Genomic DNA, 22,780 nt, shown 5'->3' on the forward strand with positions numbered 1-22,780 from the left:
AAGCAGAGTACATTCAGTAGGTAGCTGGAAATCAAGTACTTTATTCCTCTGCTAGGTTTAAGTAACCATTCCCACCTGGTCCACTTCTTGACCAATTTTCTAAAGTGGAGTCAGTCTGTCTTGCTCTTTAATGTGGACTTTAAAATCAAAGTTCAGGTTAAAAGAGATAGATTAGAAAATATATACTTAACACACACATACACAAACATAGAAAGAGTTGGAAAGCGAAAGAACTTAACTTCTTTAGTCAAGTAGGCCTAATTTTGGTGCTCTTTTACAAATCAACCACATCTAACTAAAAATTAGGGCAAAGCAGACATGTATTATAAAAACCATGGGAAAGAATATTAGAAACGTGAACTATTCAGGAAAATCTAGACTATATGACAATATGCTTCAGATCCAATACCCAGAATAACCAGAACTTCTGGTGAATAGCTAATCCTCCTTCATCTCTCCTCATCTTTAAGCCATTCATGAACTCTTGATTCAGGAATGTACATTCTTTTTTAAACAGATACCTACAAAATATTTTCTTTGATTTAATCATGTCTTTTGAGTTTCTTGGCAACAGTTAGGTACTTTCTCACATTCTAACCTTTCCAAAAATTCCTTTTCACTTTTGTCATCCTCTAAACATGTCCTCTTTGGAGGACAGTTTGATCTAGTACACTGCCAGAAAAACTAAACACTTATCTTTTTAAGCAGGACAGTATACTCACTCCCTTCATCTCACAGAAGACAGGTTAAAATACTCTCAGTTTTGGTTCTTCCTTTCCTATTCCACTCTTTAAAGTATGTACTTCTATTGGATTTTTCCTTCTTGTCTCTTTTTCCCTCTATGGCCAATTCAGGATTTCTTGAAAAGTAACCTAAGGACCATCTACATCAGAACCAGCAGGGGTTCAAGTTGGAAACTGCAGTTTTCTGGAACTCAACCCAAAGTTAATAAAAATATTAGGAGGGTAGAGCTCAGGAATCTTCACGTTAGAAGTTACCGAGTGATTGTTATGCACACGGAAGCTTAAGGACCACTGCTTTAAAACCCTGTTTTTTTCCCAACCAAATGAGACAAAAAGACTCTGCCAAGCCTTAAGTATCCTAGGATCATCTGAGAAGAGAGAACACCTTTACAGTTCTCTCTTTGCCTTCCTTCTAAAATACACACGGACAGACGAGGCAAGAAAGTTGAAAGAAGAAAGAGTGGGCTGGATATGAGACATCAGCAGATATGTAGACTTGTCAGCCCTGCTCTGTGGCTGCTGCCAATTACAGTAGCCAGACCTGAAAGAGGACTTGATTACATGTAATTTATAAAAGGTAAACAAGCTGGGTGGCTTGTGAACAATGAATGGTGATATTCCAGCCAAGATGTAATAAAATGCGTGAATAAATGACTCAGCATCCCCCTACCAGACAACAATTGGCTGTACTCTTAAGTTAGGAGAGCAAAGAAAAAAATGAGTATTTTGGTAATGATTTAAATGACAACAGATCCTTAGAGAGATAATTTACCTATCACCTCCTTAACCCTCTACTGATCAAAGGCTCAGCCATCTCAATGACTGTTTTTCTCAAACATTATTTTAGTCAGAAAAACAAATGTTTGCTTCTGGTGCTATGATGAAATCCAACTGGAAACAGGGAAATATACTAAATGAATAACATAAATGTAAGAACCAGCTTTATAAACCCCTCTATATGAGGATTTCTCAACTTCAGCACACTGATATTTTGAGCCAGATAAATCTGTGCAGCACAGCATATTAGTAGCATCCCTGCTTCTACCCACTAGATAACCAGAAGCATTCCTCCCTCCAGCTGTAGCAACCAAGATGTGTCCAGAAATTGTCAAATTGATAATGGAAGAGCTGGGAAGGGAAGAGGTGGTCCCTTTAAATGATACGGAGGTGGGGAAGCGCAGTGCTAGATAGAGGAAGGTGTGGTCCCTGGCTAGGTCTCCACCCCCACGAACCTAGGTAAGGACAAGTACTCCAGCCTTGGAGCCCAAATGTTGCCTTTCCCAAGACCACCCAGGCTGGCCACGCCCCCATCCTGTGCCTATAAAAACCCCTGAGACCCTAGCAGGCAGACACAAACAGTTGTAGTCTTGAAGAGTCTATCAGCCAAAGAAGACACAAGTGGCTGGTCTTCGAGAGCATGCTCTGGAAGAGCACCTGGCACCCGCAGGCCAGCAGACCATCAACTGGCGGACCAACTCAGAGTCTGGCCGGAGAGGCTGGAGAAGAGTCGGGCGGCTGAGGAGCGGACTCCAGGGGAAAACCATCTCCCTTCTGGCTCCCTCATCTGCGGAGTGCTACTTTTTTTTTTTTTTTTTTTTAAGACGGTAGTCACCCAGACTGGAGTGTAGTGGTGAGATGTAGGCTCACTGCAACTTCTGCCTCTTGGGTTTAAGCGATTCTCCTGCCTCAGCCTCCGTAGTAGGTTGGATTACAGGCGCCTGCCACCACACCTGGTTAATTTTTATATTTTTAGTAGAGACGGGGTTTTACCATGTTGACCAAGCTGGTCTTGAACTCCTGAGCTCAAGTAATCTGCCCATCCGCCGCCTGCTTCGGCCTCCCAAAGTGCTGGGATTACAGGCCTAAGCCACTGTGCCAGGCCGCTATTTCTACTCAATAAAGCCTTGCACTTATTCTCCAGGCCCACATGTGTGATCCAGTTCTTCTGGTACATCAAGGTAAGAAACCTTGGGATACAGAAATCCCTCTGTCCTTGTGATAAAGGGGGTCTTCTCACTGAGCTGGTTAACACAAGCGGCTAACAGAGGGCAAACCAGCAAAGCACCCCATAACACACACCCACTGGGGCTTCAGCTGTAAACATTCACCCCTGGACACTGCCATTGAGTCAGAGCCCCATAGCCTGCCCATCTGTATGTCTGTATGCTCCCCTAGAGGTCTGAGCAGCGGGGCCCTGAAGAAGTGAGCCACACTCCCATCGCATGCCCTGCAAGAGGGAAAAGAAAACCTTTCCTGTTTTAAAATGTCCCCAGGAGGGGGCAAAATCACCTACCCACTTCCACTAAAAACTGCTCTACACAGAAATATCATGAAGAAATGTGCATGTTAGTAAAACAGCTCATAGAACACACTTTTTAAAATGTGTTCTTAAAAATGTCAATTTTTGCTACTAAATATATATTTTTAAATAAATGTATTTTATATAAATATATATATATTTTTCCCATTACCAGGGACTAAACTACAAAACCCCTGAGACCCTTTTTTTTGAGACAGAGTTTCGATCTTGTTGCCCAGGCAGAGTGCAATGGCACTATCTTGGCTCACTGCAACCTTGGTTTCCCCAGTTCAAGCGGTCCTCCTGCTTCAGCCTACTGAGTAGCTGAGATTACAGGCATGTGCCACCATGCCCAGCTAATTTTTGTATTAGTAGAGAAGGGGTTTCATCATGTTGGCCAGGCTGGTCTTGAACTCCCGACCTCAGGTGATCTACCTACCTCAGCCTCCCAATGTGCTGGGATTACAGGTGTGAGCCACCATGCCCAGCCTAAAATACAAAGTCTTAAGAGTGTTTTAGTGAGTTATCTAAGCCATGATAATAGGGCTACAAAAAAAAAAAATAACCGAGTCACTCCTCACTTTTCCGAGTCCCAATCAATCAGTTGAGATAGCTGTCAACTTTATCTTCAAAGTATTTCTGTTCATTTGACAGCACCAGCATATCCATCAGATAGAAGGCACAGTGTTTGGGGCCGGTGATACTTTGAAAAACACACAACAAGTGTCTTAATATTTTCTCTTAAAATCAAAATAAAAATTGAAAAATATGCAAATCAACAGGAAGTAACAAAGAACTAAAGAAGAAAAAAAAAACTGAAAAATAATATAACAACTACTCCAGGTTAGAATATATTCATCTTTATACTGACATAGTTGCAAAATATAATTTTTAATTTTTTTAATATAGGAAGGGGAACCTATGAAGGCAAAAGCACCTGGGGCTCACCAAAGTCACAACATGGCCCCACTATGGGAGAGGAAATAAGCAAGTAAACAAGCAAATATCAAGTGTGGCAAGTGCTATGCTATGGGAATAACAGAACATGACAGAACGACAAAACAGATGCTCCCGGCACACTGTCTGTGTGTACATGTGACGGTAGTGGTGGAGCTCCAAGAAGGCTCCCAAAGTTAGTAGCCCAGTTGTGAGACAGAAGTGAGAGGGTCAAAGATTCCTGGAGGAGAGGACGGCATGTGCAAAGGCCCGGGGAGAGAGCGATCTCAGAGCTGATCTGGACCACGAAAGTTCAGTACAGCTGAAGTGGAGACACTGAGCTGAGAAGGGAGCAACAAACACTGCTGGATGGATGTGCTGCTGCCACATCACAAAGGGCCATGCAAGCCAAGGGAAGAGGCAGAGGCACTTTGAAGAGTGAAAGAACGCCGCAGAACAGCTTCCAGCTATGGAATGGCATTACCAGATTGGTATTTCAGAAAAGTCACTCTGCCTGCCTTAATAAGACAGTTAAGAGGGGCCCAAGACTGGAGGCAGAGAGCAGCAATTCCAACTGGCTATTGCAGCAATCCAGAAGAAAGGCAAAGGTCGCTAGGCAAGAGTGGCCAATAAATCAAGGTATTTGGAAGGTAAAACTGACAAGGTTTGGTTAGTGGTTGTGAAGAATGAGAGAGAGAGAAAAGTCAAAGAAAACCTTCTGGTCCGGGCGTGGTGGCTCACACCTGTAATCCCAGCACTTTGGGAGGCCAAGGCAAGCAGATCACAAGGTCAGGAGATAGAGACCATCCTGATTAACACCATGAAACCATGTCTCTACTAAAAATACATACACACACAAAAATTAGCCAGGCGTGGTGGCATGTGCCTGTAGTCCCAGCTACTGGGGAGGCTGAGGCAGGACAATCACTTGAACCCAAAATGCAGAGGTTGCAGTGAGCCAAGATTGTGCCACTGCCCTCCAGGCTGGGCGACGCGGTGAGACTCTGTCTCAAAAAAAAAAAAAGAAGAAAACCTTCTGGCTGAGACACTGGATGAGGAACAGCCATGAGGACCAGGTTTAGGGAGAGGATGATAAGATCTGCTGTGGGCATTCTGACTCTGAGTTGCTGTGGGCTATATAAGCAGTTTTGGATTTAAACCGTTAGATCCGGCCTGGGGCAGTGGCTCACACCTGTAATCCCAGGACTTTGGGAGACAGAGGCGGGTGGATCACAAGGTCAGAAGTTTGAGACCAGCCTGACCAACATGGTGAACCCCGTCTCTACTAAAAATACAAAAATTAGCCAGGCGTGGTGGCAGGTGCCTGTAATCCCAGCTACTCAGGAGGCTAAGGCAGGAGAATTGCTTGAACCCAGGAGGTGGAGGTTGCAGTAAGTCAAGATTGCGCCACTGCACGCCAGCCTGGGAAACAAAGCGAGACTCCATCTCAAAAAAACAAACAAAAAACTGTTAGATCCACAGATCTGAGAAGAGAAATGGGCTAAGAGTACTCGAATTATCAACATAAAATTCAGGGCCCTTAACTAGGTGTTAAGTAAGAGCCATAGATGAGCTTTAAAAGTCAGAAAACATCCAAGATTATAGTAATGTTTGTGTATAGGTTGGTAAGAATTCTTACAGTAACTGAGAGCCTCAAATTTTCAAAGGAGCTCAGGCTTTCACAACAGATGAAGAACCAACTAACGAAGATGAAAGGAGGAGGAGACCCACCAGGGCTAGCACTGAAACCCTCAAGAACTCCAACACTTAGGGACATCAGAAACTGGTATTTAAATAAGGGTGATGAAAAAAGGACCCAGCTGTATTCCATTATGAAATGAACAGCAGGTGAAAAAGAGGGATAGCCAAATGTAAACAGCAACGCAAGAGTCTGGCTGGGAACGGAGAAACAGCAATCAGATCTTACTCCAGCCTCGTCTTTGAAAATGGAATCCATCTTTTAAGATCTTGGTGAAATGCATCTTGCCACCTTCATTAAGCCTTCACAGAGTACCTGAATTAACCTCTTTTTGCTGGATTCTTCTACCACTATGTCTCACACATCACTGATCATGATGTAATTTGTAGAACTAAGTGCAGAACACAGCTCTCAAAAGTGAAAACAGTGTTCACTTGGTCCTCTTTTGCATTCTTCACAGTGCCCTGTTCATGTGGGCATTCACTCTGACAGGAAGGATTTTATCTGGGAGGTGAGAGATGGGCCCCAACAGAACAGTTGGTTAAGTAGGATGACTTTGGATAAATCAATTCATCTCCCTTCGGCTAATTTTCATTTCTTGTAAAAAGAGGGTGTTGGGTTTTTGGTGGACAAGGAGAGATGTGGAATTAGAACAAAGGTTCAATATAGCTATTGTTTTTGTAATGCAAATCATAGAAAGTAAAACTGAATTAAAAGCCAAAGGACACTCGAACAATACATGAGAGAGGAATGGGTTAGAAAAGGTTAGAAACGTTGGACAAGAGAATTTATAATTTTAGGCTCAAAATTCTACAATTATTTGATAGTGCTGTTTAAGAGCATGTGCAAGGCATTGCACTGTATATTTGAGATAGAGAACAAATGCCATCTTTGTCCCCTGTAAATTAATATCCTGTTACAAACACCAAAGAATGATAAATGAAGCCATAGTTTTCTTTGTAAACAGATTCCTGTGTATATACCTTTTCCTCTGTATACTGTGGGTCACTATGAAAATGAATTAGGCTTGGTTTTCCCATTTGAAACATTCAGCATTTATAAATTTGACTCTCAAAGATTTGACTGCTTAAAAGAATAGAAAGAAAAAAGAATACCATTCAATAGCACCAGTTGAATTGTGTGCCTTTTTCTCTGGAGGTAAATGACCTACATACCCAGCAAAGATTACTCAGAAGGTTTTGGTTTATGTAACAGCATCACTAGGAACAAAGTACCTTCCCAAATATTTTACATTCTTTGGAGTTCAATATTTCCTTTTACCTTTTCTCAGCACTTCAAACATTTAAACCTGAAACTGTCAAGAACATGTAAAGTAAATACTACTACATTACTTTGGGGTCAATTATAACTTTGCCAGAGGGTAGAGGGTTCAAATAATACCTCCCTAGCTGAATGAGGTAACCATTCCTCATCAAGCTCTACACAACAGCATTGGAATTCAAAACACCAAAGGTAGCTTTTACCTAGTATCTGTCTTTCAAAAGTCAAAGATTAAAGCACTTCTCTCTCGATAATCAAGGGGTCATTCTTCCACCAGAAGCACCTTAATCTTGGCAACTCCAACTATGGCCACAGCACTGCTGGGAATGTGCTAAGGACTGGAACTGGGAAGGCACGCAGGCAGGTAATTCTTTCATCAGGTAGTCATCTCAGGGAGGAGTTCTGCTAGTCATAAAGTGGCCTAACCGCATTTCCCAATTCAGCAGTAACTAAAAGCTATATTTCAGGAGAGAAAAACAATCTACATGCTTGGTGGAACAGTATTATTTCTATTATTGATTACTACGTAACAGTGACACAAATTAACACTCCCTTTTTAGAGAAAAGGTAAAAGAATGTGTGTGTAAAGATTTGGACACAAATATTTTGCAATTTTGATGTCTAGGCTTAGATCACAGAGAAGTAGAAATGAATAGGAAAAGAGAGAGTAGCGAACTATGGCACAGAGTGCTTTTACCTTCTATTTAAAAAAGTTAGCAAAAAAATTGTGTAACAACTGGCTGACTAATGCATTAAATACAACAATAAAAACTATAACAACGAGGCAGGAGGATCACTTGGGGCCAGGAGTTCAAGACTAGCCTGGGCAACATAGAGAGACCCTGTCTCTATTTTCTATTTAAAACAAAAACTATAACAAAATGAGTTGAGTTCTTCCAGTGCTAATGTCCAGGATTTCATTTCACAAAAGCAATTTCTTAACTTAAATTACATTTACCTGCTTATTTCACGTACAAAGAGCTAAATATATCTAGGCAATAATGGTAAATATTTAACTTAACCAAGCAACATAAAAGTAAGTTATAAAACCTTGGTATTATTTGACATTTTGCCCCTCTTCTGACAGAAGGATGGCCTCCTCTCACTTTTCTCTTGATATATAAAATGGAATTTTGGTGCTTTCCCCTATGTGCAGCATTCTTAAAGAAGTATGTATAAAACTGTTCTCAAAATAAATTTAAACTACATGAGTCAAACCAAAAGAAAATAAATTAAGGGAAAGGAAAAACAATCAACAGGATAGTTAAAGCAAAGTTTAATATTTGTCTTCCTAAAAAAAGAAAGGCCTCACATTTTTACATTGAAATGTTTGGACTCTTAGTATATTATTTTTAATTCATGGGACAATGTGGCCATTTGTTTTTTCCTCTTAGGACATTGTTTTTTGAACACATAACTTAAGAGAACTGCCTAGGCCAAGTACAAATTCAAAGTAAAAAGCTTGGGAGAAAAGAAAAGAAAACCACCATCAGAAAAACACTTGGTAAATCTGGCATTCTTTTGAGTATATAAAAATAAAAGAGAACTCAGTTTAGAAAGATGATAAACAGAGGTGAGGAAAGAACGATTAAATGGTAGAAAAAAATTAACTCACATTTCTCCTTCTAGAAGCTCTATTCCTTTTAACTTATATCCTTCACGTGCAGTTTGCATATAGCAGCTCTGCTAAAAACAACCACATGGAAACTTTTTGTTCCAGATAATACTGCAGGACAGGGCTTGGCAGCTACAAGTTGTAATCAGAATGCTTCAAGAGCTAATGTAACAGAGATAACAACCAAACATTCATTACAGTGCATAGTCTTAATTCTTTTTAAAAACAGGCTGGGAGAAGGTCAAAAGCTCTTAGGTTATAGTGTACTTTATTCAGTAATGAGAACTTTTAAGCTAGGAAGAACTTTGCTCCTATGAATAAGTGAATTGCTTAAAATAGAAATGATTCTTTTTTCCAGTTAGGGCATTCTTGTATTATTTAAGATGCTCATACATATAAGCCTAGAATGAGCAAAAACTTCCAGTTCCTAAAATGACTTTCCCCAGCAATGTTACAGGCCTAAACTGCCATCTACAATTTATTGAGTCTCCTATAGCCATCTCACTGGCAACAGAAGAGCCTAGTTATTTAATAAATATGGAAATCCACAGTACAATGGGCCACTTTTTGCCAATATAAAGAAGAAAGAATGTTAATTTTATGTGTGCTAGACCCCAAGAGGGGAGAATAAAGAGACCCGTGACTTGCTAAGTTTTCTGTATTAGTTGGCAGATTGAGATAAAGGAGTCACAGAGAGATTGTGACTTCAATCCAAGTTCAAATAGCAAATTCAGATGGAGCTCTAACTTGGTGGAAATTAGGCACCATGTTAATGCAAGGAATGTGAAATGAGAGAAACCCCTCCATCCACAGTCAGAAGGGGTTTCATGTGATCCGTTGCTGTTATTCTCTCCCCCTCAACACGAGCTGGCACTCACACAGCTGGGCTAAGATGGCTTCCAAAGTCCAAAATAAGACGCTAGCCCAAGGCAGCCCTGGCCCTGCTGCTGGAACTCAGAAGTAAATGAATCAAAGGCTCTTTTATTCTCCCTACCACCAGAACATGCTCCCTCTCCGTCGTAGACTAACTGCTTGCCAGAATGAATTACTTAGCTTAAAACAGACATAAAGAAATCTTAAACAACTCATGTCCCTTGGAATTTTAATAAGTTCAGGTGACCAAACAAGTTGTTTTGTTCCTTTCTAGTTTGACGCAGAAAATTCACTTGTGCTCAGGAGCCCATGAGGAACATTAGGCCCTAGCAGAAACAAAAGCTTCTCAAACTAGAAGATACAGCTGCCAGCCAAACTTCATACATGAAACTGGGGTATTGGGAAGCTGTTTTTTTCACAAGGACATCTAAAATCACATAAATCTTTGTTCTCTCTTTACAACCAGACTTCCCTTATGATTTTGCTGTTGCTGCCGGCAGGACCTCAGCTCTTCCAAGAACAAAGCGTAAAATTCATTTGCAGAGTCTTCCCTGGCATCTCCCACCCCTCCACCCCCTGTTATCACTCTAAACGCTTAGGTAATAGTCCTTCATTCTTCATTTGGCAACTAATCATATGTCTATATAACATAGCTCCTATAAAATGATTGACAGCTTGTCTTCACAAACAGATTAGAAACTCCTTAAGGGCAGGGAGTGGGCCTTTCCTTCCTGGCATTCCACACATGGCACATAACAAAAGCTCCTGAGATACCTGCTTGTTATTCAGCCAAGAGGCATTTGTTGAGCTCCTATTCTGAGCCAGGCATTGCACAGGGGCTCAAGACAGCACCCAGCACAGGAGCACAGCAGCCAAAGGCCCTGCACGCAGGTCTGCCTTCAGTTAAGAACCAAGAGTCCTCAAAGAATACTGCTTAAGCAGTCACTAAACTATTTAAGATAAATAACAAAGATTTATTTCCCCGAAAGGATGATTTATGTCCCCCAAAAATTTATGTTGCAGCTTATTGACGAGCTCCCCATCTATCCCTTCCACCCAGGGAAATGTCTGAGAAGAGGAATGCTAAACTGCAACAGAGCTTCCGCTGCACACCTTTAGCTCGTCCCTCCTCCATTTCACAGCTAAGGAAACTGAGGATCAGAATGGTCAAATGCGCCTGTGGGTGCGTAGTGGCAAAGCCCAGTGGAATCCAAGTCCTGACACTCAGTCTGAGCTTCCTTCCACTATAGCACAACGTCCCCACTAAAAGCATCAGTGGTTGCTCAAATTACATTTTAAAACAAAATTCTTCAAAAGTAATAGCCCATCTACTACAATGCCCTTTCTGGCTGTAGGTCTCTGTAAGAAAATTAGGAGTGCTGCGTACATAATACACGTTTTGAATCTATCACCTCTGAGACTTTCTCAGTCTGCAAATCGTCAACAGCTTATCTACATATTTTTATGTTAACTCCAAAATATGGAATTTTATTCTCAAAAACTGCTGTGCATTTTATTACTGACATTTTTAAAGCAGATTATGGCAAAATACGCTGAAGTAATCAGTCACTTGTCAACCAGATTATCCAACTATAACTCTTGCCATATTTTGTTCCAAGATGATCTCTCTCTTTTTTTTTTTTTTTTTTTTGAGACAGAGTCTTGCTCTGTCACCCAGCGTGGAGTGCAGTGGCACGATCTCAGCTCACTACAATCTCTGCCTCCCAGGGTCAAGCAATTCTCTGCCTCAGCCTCCCAAGTAGCTGGGATTCCAGGAGTCTGCCACAGCGCCCAGCTAATTTTTTTGTATCTTTAGTAGAGATGGGGTTTCACCATGTTTGTCAGGCTGGTCTTGACCTCCTGACCTCGTGATCCACCTGCCTTGGCCTCCCAAAGTGCTGGGATTACAGGCGCGAGCCACAGCACCAGCCCCAAGATGATCTCTTAAAAAAATAATTTTAAAGAGCCAGCAGAATTCTGAAACTACCCTCCAAACTAATACACCTTCCTAACAGTAATTTTGAATCTCAAAAGGTAGCAATCAGATTTAGAGATTCAGCAAGTTTCACATGGAGAGTTTTGTGCTTATCATTAAGCCCAGGCACAACAAATGAACTATCATTAACTATCATAAAGGCTTAATGTAATTGCAAGTTGATGGCCTCTGTTAATAGAAAAAATGTTTTTGCTACACTTGAAAAGGTAAAAACCCTGGGAATCTGAATGGGATGTTTACTAACATGAGGATAGCAAGAAAAAATTTCCTTCAACAGAATAATTATGCTTAATCAATCACTATAAGCAGAAACAACAGAATCCATTGATTGCTAGTGGTAATTGCCAAAAAAAAAAGAGTAGGAACAGTTTCTAGACATGACAATCCTCTTTGTTGCAGTGACACTATTGAGCAGGGGTTTCATGCTTAGCACAGGTCCTACACTGTCTGTGAACCAAAGAGATGCTGACACTTGGCCTGCCTAGCCCCTCCTCCATGTCAGATGTCAGGTGCCCACCCAGTAGGAGAGGCTATTTCTGTTTCTAGGCCCATTTCCAGAACCAGGGTTGTGTTCTGGAAGTCCAGACAAGAGTAGTCCTGTTAACTGACAGCTGCAGAGCAGGCAGAGAACCCACGCTGAGTACAGATTACCCACCTAAGAACTGACTGGGGCCTTGCTCCCAGGCTGGCTGTCAGCTAAGAGACCACCTTGCTCTGGCCTCAGAAGCAGGTTCTCCTGCTGAGATTGTGCACCTGCCCAATGCTGACAGCCGGGCTATGGAGGAGCCCAAACTCAGTGTTCGGGCTTGAGGCAAGGAAGCTCCTCCTGCAGAGCTATGGTGGTAGCCAGCTGGCTTGAAACAATCCTTTGTTTACAGACTTGCCTCTTATTTCAGCTAAAATTTCAGGTTCTGATGAAAATTTCACCACTATTTCTTTAAATAATTCTTCAAAAGTCTGAGCACCATTGTTGAGTGCATACTACCAAGACTTTACTTGTTTTCTGTAACCCTAGTGACAGTGATCTGTTTATGATTCCATCAGGTTCTTAACAAAGTAAAACAAGCATCTGTTTAATGTATAACACAGGAGGAAAACAGCAACACCATAGTAGCAACCCTGAAAAGCAGCATTAAAATTTTCACCTCCATTTTAAGTAGATTTTAAAAACTTCCAGGAGAATGAAACACATACAACAGGAGAGAACCCTTTTGCAAATACAGAAAAAATTAAAAAGAGAAGGAAAAGCTGGGCAATCTGCTGACTACTCTTGACTTTCATTTTCTTTTGTCACTCTAAGAAATTCGAGAAAGTCTTCTGCATCAGACTCACACATTAGTGTGTAAAAAAACAATCCTCCTTGGCCCAGGCGTGGTGGCTCATGCCCATAATCCCAGCACTTTGAGAGGCTGAGGTGGGCGGATCACGCAATCAGGAGTTCGAGACCAGCCTGGCCAGCATGGTGAAACCCCATCTCTAAAAATACAAAACAAAACAAAAAATTAGCTAGCCATGGTGGTGCTACTTGGGAGGCTAAGGCAGGAGAATTGCTTGAACCCAGCAGGAGGTTGCAGTGAACAGAGATGGTGCCACCACACTCTAGCCTGGGCAACAAAGCAAGACTCTGTCTCAACAACAACAAAAAATCATGATTGAGTCGATTATGAAACAGTAAACATTACATGGAGTTGTAAATGGAATTTATTGGGGGCCATATTTGAGATGGCTTTAAAGATAAAACTAAAACAATTTAAGGCCAGGCATAGTGGCTCAGAACCTGTAATCCCAGACCTCTGGGAGGCTGAAGCAGGCGGATCACCTGAGGTCAGGAGTTTGCGACCAGCCTGGCCAACATGGCAAAATCTCATCTCTACTAAAAATACAAAAATTAGCTGGGCATGGTGGTGCATGCCTGTAATCCCAGCTACTGGGGAGGCTGAGGCAGGAGAATCACTTGAATCTGGGAGACAAAGGTTGCAGTGAGCCAAGACCATGCCACTGCACTCCAGCCTGGACGACAGAGCAAGACTCTCTAAAAATAAATTAAAAAAAAAAAAAAAAAAAAAAAACTAAAACAGGCTGGGCGCAGTGGCTCATGCCTATAATCCCAGTACTTTGGGAGGCCAGGCAGGAGGGTCATGAGGTCAGGAGATCAACACCATCCCGCTAACACAATGAAACTCTGTCTCTACTAAAAACACAAAAAATTAGCTGGGCGTGGTAGCCAGCGCCTGTAGTCCCAGCTGCTTGGGAGGCTGAGGCAGCAGAATCATTTGAACTTGGGAGGCAGAGGTTGCAGTGAGCCAAGATCGTGCCACTGCACTCCAGCCTGAGTGACAGAGCAAGACTCTGTCTCAAAAAAATCAAATAAAACAAAACTAAAACAAATTTTTTGTCACTTAAAAGCCCTTTTAAGGTCTACCTTACAAATGCTATAAACAGTGAGACAACTGTCAAAGCCCCATGGGCCAAATATTTCCAAACAGAATCATGATGCTCAAACTCCCCGAAGTCTCATTTAATAATTACAGTACCAAGCATCCAAGATACCTTTTCACAGCAAATCCATTCATCACAAATCATTATCCAGAAACATTTTACCTACTGGGTGGCCAACGATGTTTCCTTTATCCAGAAAGATAAACATTCTACATGAAAAGAAAACAAGCATAGGAGATGCATGTGTAGTGCCTGTATCTTTGATGGTCAAAGCTACTTTAGCAAAAACCATCTAAACTGGACACCAAAGCCAAAAGATCAATAATCTGGGAATGTCAAAATCTTCTGGGCCACCAACCTAACAGCTAAAATACAAGCCTTGTTTAACTCATAACACCCATGCTGGTTTCCTCTATTGTGACAGCCACCCTGTCCATTGTCTTCCTGGACCATCTCCATCCACTTCATGCTTAAGTAAAGAAAACACCAGTGCCACACCAGGGAAGGAAAAACCTAGTTTCTCCCAAGCTGTTAGGCATATTCATCCTCCTGAGGAAAACACAATGTAGGCAGCCCCCTGTCTCTCTCAAATGTTCCCATGGCTTCAGTCTACATTGAACTTGTTTCTCACACCAGCCAAAAAATATTTATACCACTCAACTTACGCAGTCATATACCACTTTGCACTATTGCTTGACTTTTTCACATATGCTTGTTTCAAGGTCCCAAAGACTCAAAAAGCTACTTAAAGGCAAAGACCAGGTCTTTCATTTCTTTAGCGCTGTGCATCTGATCTATAGCCCACCTCATTCTTGTATTCTCAACTAATATTCGGTTATAGGAAAAATTATAATCTGCAAGTACCTTTATTTTGTTGTTGTTGCTGTTTTTGAGACGGAATCTCACCCAGTGGCCCAGGCTGCAGTGCAGTGGCACCAACTCCGCTCACTGCAACCTTCACCTCCCAAGTTCAAGCATTTCTCTTGCTTCAGCCTCCCCAGTCACTGGGATTACAGGCGTGCACCACCACACCAGCTATTTTTCGTATTTTTAGTACAGACGGAGTTTCACCATGTAGGCCAGGCTGGTCTCCTGACCCCAGGAGATCCACCCACCTCAGCCTCCCAAAGTGCTCGGATTACAGGTGTGAACCTGAAGGTCCTTTAGAGATGTCCTAGTCTAAGCTCCACATTTGAAATGAAGTATGTGAGAGTCATTAATCTTTTACAGTCCAATCAATCAGGCAGATCTGGTTCAAATGCAGGCCTGTTTTCTCTTCTGTAAAATAGAGATGACACCTACCTGAGAAAACAGTTGTAATAATCAAATTATAGTTTCCTTTTGGTTGTTTTTCTTGTGAAGGCATAATCTTTTTGGTTGATTTTTTCCTGGTTAATAGTGCAATTGAATTCTAAGCCCAAAAGGCAGGGCTTTTTTCCTACTGTATTTTCTGACCTTATGGTTGGTGTCCAATACAGTGCTTGGTATCTTTTGAGTCAGCCATGAACTAACCATGTGAAAGAATGCATTAAACCTCTATTATCACTTTCTTGTTCAGCAAATGTGTTATTCTTTAGTTCCTTTAAGAATCTGTCTTTCCTAAACTGGGCCTTCTCAAAACAAATATACTCCCTACCCCTATCTCTTTCTTTCTCTCTCTCTCTCTACACACACACACCCCTTTCTCTTTAAAACAGGTGGGATAAAAAAATTGCCTGTCATATTTTTGGAATAAAGTTAGCGTTTTTACTAGGATATTCAGGAAAACTGATGGAGAGACAGGATTTAGAGGAATTACACATCTCCGGGGAGCTTTCTTATGATTTGCAGTATCAAGTCCTTCAGTAAAATTACTTGTCTATAACAAATTCTGGCAGAAAGTAAATCAGAAATTTACTGATGAGTTGTCAGTGAAGTTAAATGCTTCACTCTGTGTACTTCACTCTGTTCTATGAAAGCAAACAGTGACTAATAGGATTAACCTGAGCTCTAATACTGAGTGTAGATATTCTTCAACGACAAACAGGTTCCATTAGTACAGGCATTAAATTTATACTACATTTAAGGGGGCATAAATTTTGCTTTTGCAAACACATTTTACTAGAAAAAAAATTTGGTCCAGACGCCAGGAGAAAAGTGTCATTTCTTTCCTTTGCAAGAGGGCACCGACAAAACAACCAATGGGAAGGAAGAATTCGTTCCCAGACCTCTGAAGAGGACACAGCTTTCCACTAAAGTAAGATTGATACTTTCAAGGAATATTTTTCCTAACAACTAAAATGGTTTAACATATAGCATCTTGTATCAATTACACAGACACCATTAAAGCCACTCTGGTTCCCTGGGAAAGGACAGCAACTGAAATCCCTTCTGGCTTCAGCTGTCTCCTCCCGCCGAGTTTGACAGCACATCCAAGGCGCCCAAACACCAGCCACTAGGCTCCCCCCAGCGCCCTCCTCTCGCAGCAAACCGCCAAGACTACCGGGCCAAACTCCAAAGTCCCTCAATGCAAAACCGCGAAAATGTGAACCCTGCTAAGCAAACGGCAGGGCGCGTAATAACTTTCCTTTCTTTCCTTTTTGCGGGCATTCGCTATGCTTGTCTCTACTACCAACTCCTCAGGTCTACAGCCTGCTTCCCGCAACCTATCTCGAGGGGCGGAGGAGAGGGAGCGCGCCCCACCAAAGACAGGGCTGGTGAGCCCTAAAACCTCGGCGGTTTTCCCGGTGCGGGAACTTTAGCACCCATCAGCCCCCTAATAATCAGATGCAGGAATAAATCAGGGAGAAGGCGCCTCTCTCCATCGCACCCCATCCTTCCTAAGGAAGAAGAGAAGCGTGCAGCAGGAGTTTAACCGCAAGTCTGGGCCCTCTTACGGGGCGAGCAGGCCTGCAAAGCAGGCTGTCGGGAACCTGGTGGAAGAAAGTTGTCCGGCCAAGTGGATGCCTGGGCGTGAGTGAGTGTAAGGCACCCGGGGTAGAGGCCAAGGGGAAAGAGACCGGCATTCGTTTAAGAACCAACCCCGTGCGCGGCCAGCTGCAGCCGCCCGCGAGCCGACCGGGGAGGGGTGTGGACACCGAGGTCGGCGGATCTGCGCCTGCAGCTCTACTTACATAACGCTTCAACTTTTTCTCCGGGGGGGACTTTCGGAGCCATCCGGAGCAGACCACTTCGCCACCGCTCATGGTGCGCGCGTCTCGGACTCCCGGCCCCGCAGCTGAGGGGCGGCGGGCGCGCTCCCGACACAGCCGACGCCTGTCGAGCGCGCAGCGGCGAGAACCTCGCTCTCCCGGTCGCGCACTCCGGGCCGACGGGGCGGACGGGCTCCAAGGCGCGCGGGTTCCTGGAGTTCGAGTCTCTCCTCTGCAGGCCGGTGAACCTGAACAGAACGCCAGCCGGGGCGGCGGGCGCGCCGGCCTCCTTTCAGGGCGCCCGCCTAGTCTTCAGGGGTGCCGTCTCGCTAGCCGCCTCAGCAGCGCTCGGACTCTGCGGGATTCTGCCCCGACTCGGAGCAGCAGCCGCGGTCCCTTGCGCTCCGCCCCCTAGGGACAAGACCTCCCTAGAGCGCTTTCCGAAACAGACACAGCGCGGCTCACGCACACACACAGACACAATGCCCCGCGCGGTGCCCACTCTCGCTCGCCCGCCCTCGGTTTCGGTGCGACCGGGCGTTCCTCCTTCCCCTCCTAGGGGGAGGGTGGGTCACTTCTTGGCTCACGAGGAACACCGTGGACAGGGGAAACCGCGAGCCGCCCGCGGGCAGCCGGCGCGGGGCTGGTCCCGGGTCACAGAGGGAGCCGCAGGGTTGGCGGCGAAGCGCCGGGCGTCTCTGAGCCGCGGGCGCAGGGAGGTCGCAGGTCGAGCCGGAGGGTGGGTCCGCTCTCGCGGCCGCCGAAGAGGGCGGGGAGCGGCGGAGGAACAAGGCACTGAGCGGCTTGGCTCCTGGGAGGGATCCCGCTGTCCCGTCCCCTCGCGCTCCTCCCCCGCCGCCTCCCCCACCCCGGGGCGCGCGGCAGGTTCTGAGCGGCTCGGCCCGAGATCCCGATCTCTCCCTCTCCCGGCCTCCGAGCTCCCTCTTCCTCCCTTTCCTCCTCCCCTTCCCACGTTCAGGCCCGGCTCCGGTTTCTGCCCAGACTTTCTCTGAAACTCCGCCGGAGCGCTTCGAGCCAAAACAACAAGGGCCGGGGGAGGAGGCGGATAAAGGGAGGGAGCGAGAGAGGGAGGGAGCGCGAGTCCGAGAGGCACCCTGGGATCTGTAGTTCGGAAAGCAGGAGCAGGTCCTCCGCCGTCCGGCGGCCCCCAGCCGGCTCATCGCCCAGGAGGACAGCAGAGGCCTCGGCTAGGGCAGAGGCACCGGGCTCGGGGGCGGGGAGGACCGAGGCACTTTCGAATGTTTACCCGAGGTTTGCCATCTTGACTCAGCCTGGGCGCCAGTTCGGAGTTTATGCTGCGCCCGAGACTAGGAGTTTCGGGATTTTCTCTACTTGACAGCCTGAAAAGCAAAATCCACAGGAGACCACCATCCTGCCGGTCCCCGCTGCGCGAGACTAAAGGATAGACCAAGAGGGCCCGGGTGCTCCCAGCTTGGAGGGGAGGACAGATGGGGACCCACTAGGGCTGGCCTGGGCTGGTCTCTGGAGCCGTCGGGCCAGAGTGATGGGGGCGCTTGGTGGGGCCAAGGATTTGATTGGATCCTATCTCTGGGACATTTTGAAGTCTCACACTCCCTCCATTTGTTGCCTATTTCTTCCACTTAACTTTGTATTTGTTTGAAATCTACTGTTGGGATGCTGGACCCGGCGGGGAATTTGGCCGGGCGCGATGTCTCACGCCTGTCTTTCCAGCACTTTGCGAGGCCCAGGTGGGTGGATCACCTAAGGTCGGAAATTCGAGACCAGCCTCGGGAATTCGGGATCAACATGGAGAAACACAGTTTCTACTAAAAATACGAAATTAGACCGGTGTAGTGGCGGGCACCTGTAATCCCAGCTACTCAGGAAGCTGAAGCTGGAGAACCGCTTCAACCTGGGCTGCGCTCCAGCCTGGGCAACAAGAGGGAAACTACATCTCAAAGAAAAAAGAAAAGGGAAACTTACTGGGTGCCCTAGTTCTATTTGCCTACTTGTGTGTTTCACAATTATTATACCTGGTCCTGAGTTTAACATGATTCTATAATAGAAACATCTTCTCCAATTTATTTGTGAAAAAGCCCCAAAGCAAATTTCAGAAGATCATCTAATCAGATAAAAGTGCTAAAAATATGAGGAAATAAATGAACATTTCTGGAAAGACGTAACTTCAGTCATTTTCTTATTAACACAACCTTCATATTCTGGAGCTCTTCTGAGTTTCAAAATGTTAGATGATTGTAATCAGAAATTAGGTATCGGAGTGGTGACAAGACAAAGATCCCTGCATATATGGAGATAGTGGCATAGGGTAGTAAGCAAATAAAGGGCCCACAAAACTATAGATTGCTCTAAAAATGTGCCCTGAGGGAAACTGACAAAGTGAGATGAAGCAAAAATTAAGGTGGGGAAAGGGACTCTTTTGTGAGGAAGTATGTAGCCAGGGTTTTTCTTTACAACCTTCTTGAAAGAGGTTGTAAAGAAAAAAAGGAGAATCAGACTTGTTTTCTCCACCAAAATAAAAGGAATAACCCTAAGGAGAACTGAAAGAGAAAAATACAGCAACAGGATAACTTAATAGTGAGCCCAAAAGGAGACCCCTGGGAACCTAGAGGTGAGGATAGGGAAGAGTTCTGAGTAGGGATGAGGGAGGTTGCTAAATCGTGAAACTCCAGTCCCCTAAACTGGAACATTGGTAAGAGCCACTCCATTGCACTATCATGAATGGGCGTCATTCAGTAACATTCCATTAGGTTAATATCTCCTTTACTCTTATCAATGTCAGAGAATACCTTGAAATTAGAAGTAAGTTATTAACAGAAAATAAAGCTGGTATTCCAATGCTATCTTCAGCTTATATAACAAGTATCATTAATAGAAAATACATCCGAGGCCAGGCATGGTTGCTCATACCTGTAATCCCAGCACTTTGGGAGGCCAAGGTGAGTGAATCACTGAGGTCAGGAGTTCGAGGCCAGCCTGGCTAACATGGTGAAACCCCGTCTCTAATAAAAATACAAAAATTAGATGGGCGTGGTGGTGAGCACCTATAATCCCATAATCCCAGCTACTCGGGAAGCTGAAGCAGGCGGATCACTCGAACCCGGGAGGTGGGGGTTGCAATGAGCAGAGATTGGACCACTTCACTCCATCCTGGACAACAGAGTGATGCTCTGTCTCAAAATAAATAAATAAATAAAGGAAAGGAAAGGAAAATAAAAGAGAAAAGAAAAGGAAAAAAATAGACAAGACAACATCGGAAAAAGCCTGGTTCCCACTGGGGTTTAGAGACCTTAATGTTTTGGCAGGTACTTTACAGTATCACAAGGGCTGAACTTCCTGCAGATCTGGATGCACTTTTCAAGTCATCAACTTAGCAGTCATGACCTTGGGTAAATTACACAATGTCTCTGAGTCTCAGTTTCCCGATATGTGAAATGGGAATTGTAAAACCAAGTTTGCAGACGTTTAATGAAAAATAGAAATGGTAGCGTTGGCCAGGCACAGTGCTCACGCCTGTAATCCTAGCACTTTGGGAGGCCAAGGAGGGTGGATCGCCTGTGCTCAGGAGTTCGATACCAGCCTGAGCAACGTGGTGAAACCCCTGTCTCTACTAAAATACAAAAAATTAGCTGGGCATGGCGGTGTACACCTGTAGTCCCAGCTTCTCTGGAGGCCGAGGCAGAAGAATTGCTAGAACCCGGGAGGTGGAGGTTGCAGTGAGCCAATATCACGTCACTGCACTCCAGCTTGGGCAACAAGAGTGATACTCATCTCAAAAAAAAAAAAAAAAGAAAAGAAAGAAAGAGGCTGGGCGTGGTGGCTCACGCCTGTAATCCAAGCACTTTGGAGGCCAAGGCGGGAAGATCACCTGAGGTCGGGAGTTCAAGACCAGCCTGACCAACATGGTGAAACCCCATCTTTATAAAAAAAAAAAAAAAAGAAAGAAAGAAAGAGAGAAAAAAAATGGTAGTGTTGGCCATGCGTAATTTCTTGCGCTTGTAATCCTAGCACTTTGGGAGGTCTAGGTGAGCAGATCACTTGAGGCCAGGAGTTCAAGACCAGCCTGGCCAATGTGGTGAAACTCAGTCTACAAAAAACACAGAAATTAGCCAGGTGTGATGGTACGCCTGTAGTCCCAGGTACTTGGGAATCGCTTGAACCTGGGAGGAGGAGATTGCAGAGAGCCGACATCGTGCCACTGCACTCTAGCCTGTGTGCCTGAGCCAGACTCTGTCTCAAAAAAAAAAAAAGAAAAGAAAAAGAAATGGTAATGTTTAAATATCAAGCACATATTGGATGTTGGAGGATTTTTGCTGTTTGTTGCTGTATTTCTTAATGTTCTTTATGAAACATAAGCAAATGTAATTTTTATGGCAACTAATAAACCATTAACACCTCTTTTTAAGTATGTGAACGTAAATCATGCCACAAATCTTCCAAATGAAAATAAACCATCAAATTTGTTTTCTACTTCTCCCATAGCCAGAGTGTATCTACACTGAGCCAAAAGTATTTATAATTAGCATTAGTAAGACTAGAACTGTTGAGTAGTTAACTAGTGGCTTTAGCAAATTCGCTACTTCCTACACTCTTGTTATAAAGTCCTTTATAAATGGAAAATTGTAATATATCTTAAATTATTTAGCTTTGGGAATTTCCAATAAGTTTTTTCTTTATTTCAAATAAGGCATTCAGTTGTCTCATTCCTATGAAAGAAATCTTTAAGTGTTTTTCCTATCTTGTACTTAGTTGTTTTAGACTTGAATTTCTAGGAATTAAATCAGAGTTGAAGAGAGGTTGAAGACAGATATGTCTCCATGTGTATATTTTAGAAAGGAAACTTGTCTTATTTTCATATGTCATTTTTAGATTATTTGTTAAATCATATTTTATATCTTTATGTTAAAAGTAGCTTTTTCCAAAAGTTACTGTATATAAGTATTTTAAATTTTATTTACAACTAATAGTTATGGGATTCCTATTATATGTTAGTCCCTGAGGACCAGGGGTACAGTAGACCTGTTCCTGCACTCCTCTTTCCTGGAGAAAAGCTTTTGCAGATAACTAACCCCATCATTTCTGCAATACAGTTGATAAATGCTATGGAAGAAAATAGAGTATTATTTGGGCATATAATAGAGGATGTACTCCCCCCTCCCTGACCCAAGAGTAGGGTGGTAGGTTGGGAAGGACTTCCCTGAGGAAGATACCTTTTTTTTTTGAGACACAGTCTCACTCTGCCACTCAGCCTGGAGTGCAGTGGCATGATCTCGGCTCACTGCAGCCTCCGCCTCCTAGGTTTAAGCTATTCTACTGTCCCAGCCTCCCAAATAGCTAGGATTACAGGTACACACCACCATGTCGGGCTAATTTTTGTATTTTTAGTAGAGACAGGATTTCACCATGTTGGCTAGGCTGGTCTTGAACTCCTGACCTCACTGATCCACCCGACTTGGCCTCCCAACGTGCTGGGGTTACAGGCAAGAGCCATTGAGCCCAGCCAGGAAAACACTTTAAACTGAGATCCTCAGGATAAGAAGAAGTTGGCCTGGTGGGTGTAGTAAGAGAGAGTATTTCAGACAAAAGAGAAGGTGCTAGGTGTATAAGTCTTCAGGCTGGAAGGAGCATTTAAGGAACTGAATGAAGGCAGCAGTGAGGTGAATGAGACAGACATTGGCACTGGCTGAGGTACAGAGGCAGGCAAGGAACAGATTGTGTAGGTCCTTGGAAATCATCTTCAGATTTAGACATTTTCTTAAAGCAAATGA

General features: G+C 43.9%; 1 protein-coding gene and 1 pseudogene across 10 annotated transcripts in view; one reads left to right on the plus strand and one right to left on the minus strand.

The window, feature by feature from the left end:
* The window catches only part of GAB1 (GRB2 associated binding protein 1), a 133,589-nt gene extending 115,877 nt beyond the window's left edge, over positions 1 to 17,712 (minus strand). For 8 of the 10 annotated variants that reach the window (XM_078366476.1, XM_078366470.1, XM_078366473.1 and 5 more), the window contains exon 1: positions 8,574 to 8,686. Coding sequence is in view for 2 of the 10 variants with exons in the window: in XM_008992656.5 (XP_008990904.3) it covers positions 16,995 to 17,066 (72 nt within the window). In the remaining 8 variants the exon portion in view is untranslated. Of the gene's footprint in view, positions 1 to 8,573; positions 8,687 to 16,994 lie in introns of those variants that run through there. The other 2 variants (XM_008992656.5, XM_002745323.6) reach the window with 1 other exon arrangement.
* LOC128931554 (uncharacterized) lies at positions 17,040 to 18,163 on the plus strand (annotated as a pseudogene).
* The last annotated feature ends 4,617 nt before the right edge of the window (positions 18,164 to 22,780 follow it).

Source organism: Callithrix jacchus, chromosome 3, assembly GCF_049354715.1.
Source record: "Callithrix jacchus isolate 240 chromosome 3, calJac240_pri, whole genome shotgun sequence".
Classification (NCBI taxonomy): Eukaryota; Metazoa; Chordata; class Mammalia; order Primates; family Cebidae; genus Callithrix; species Callithrix jacchus.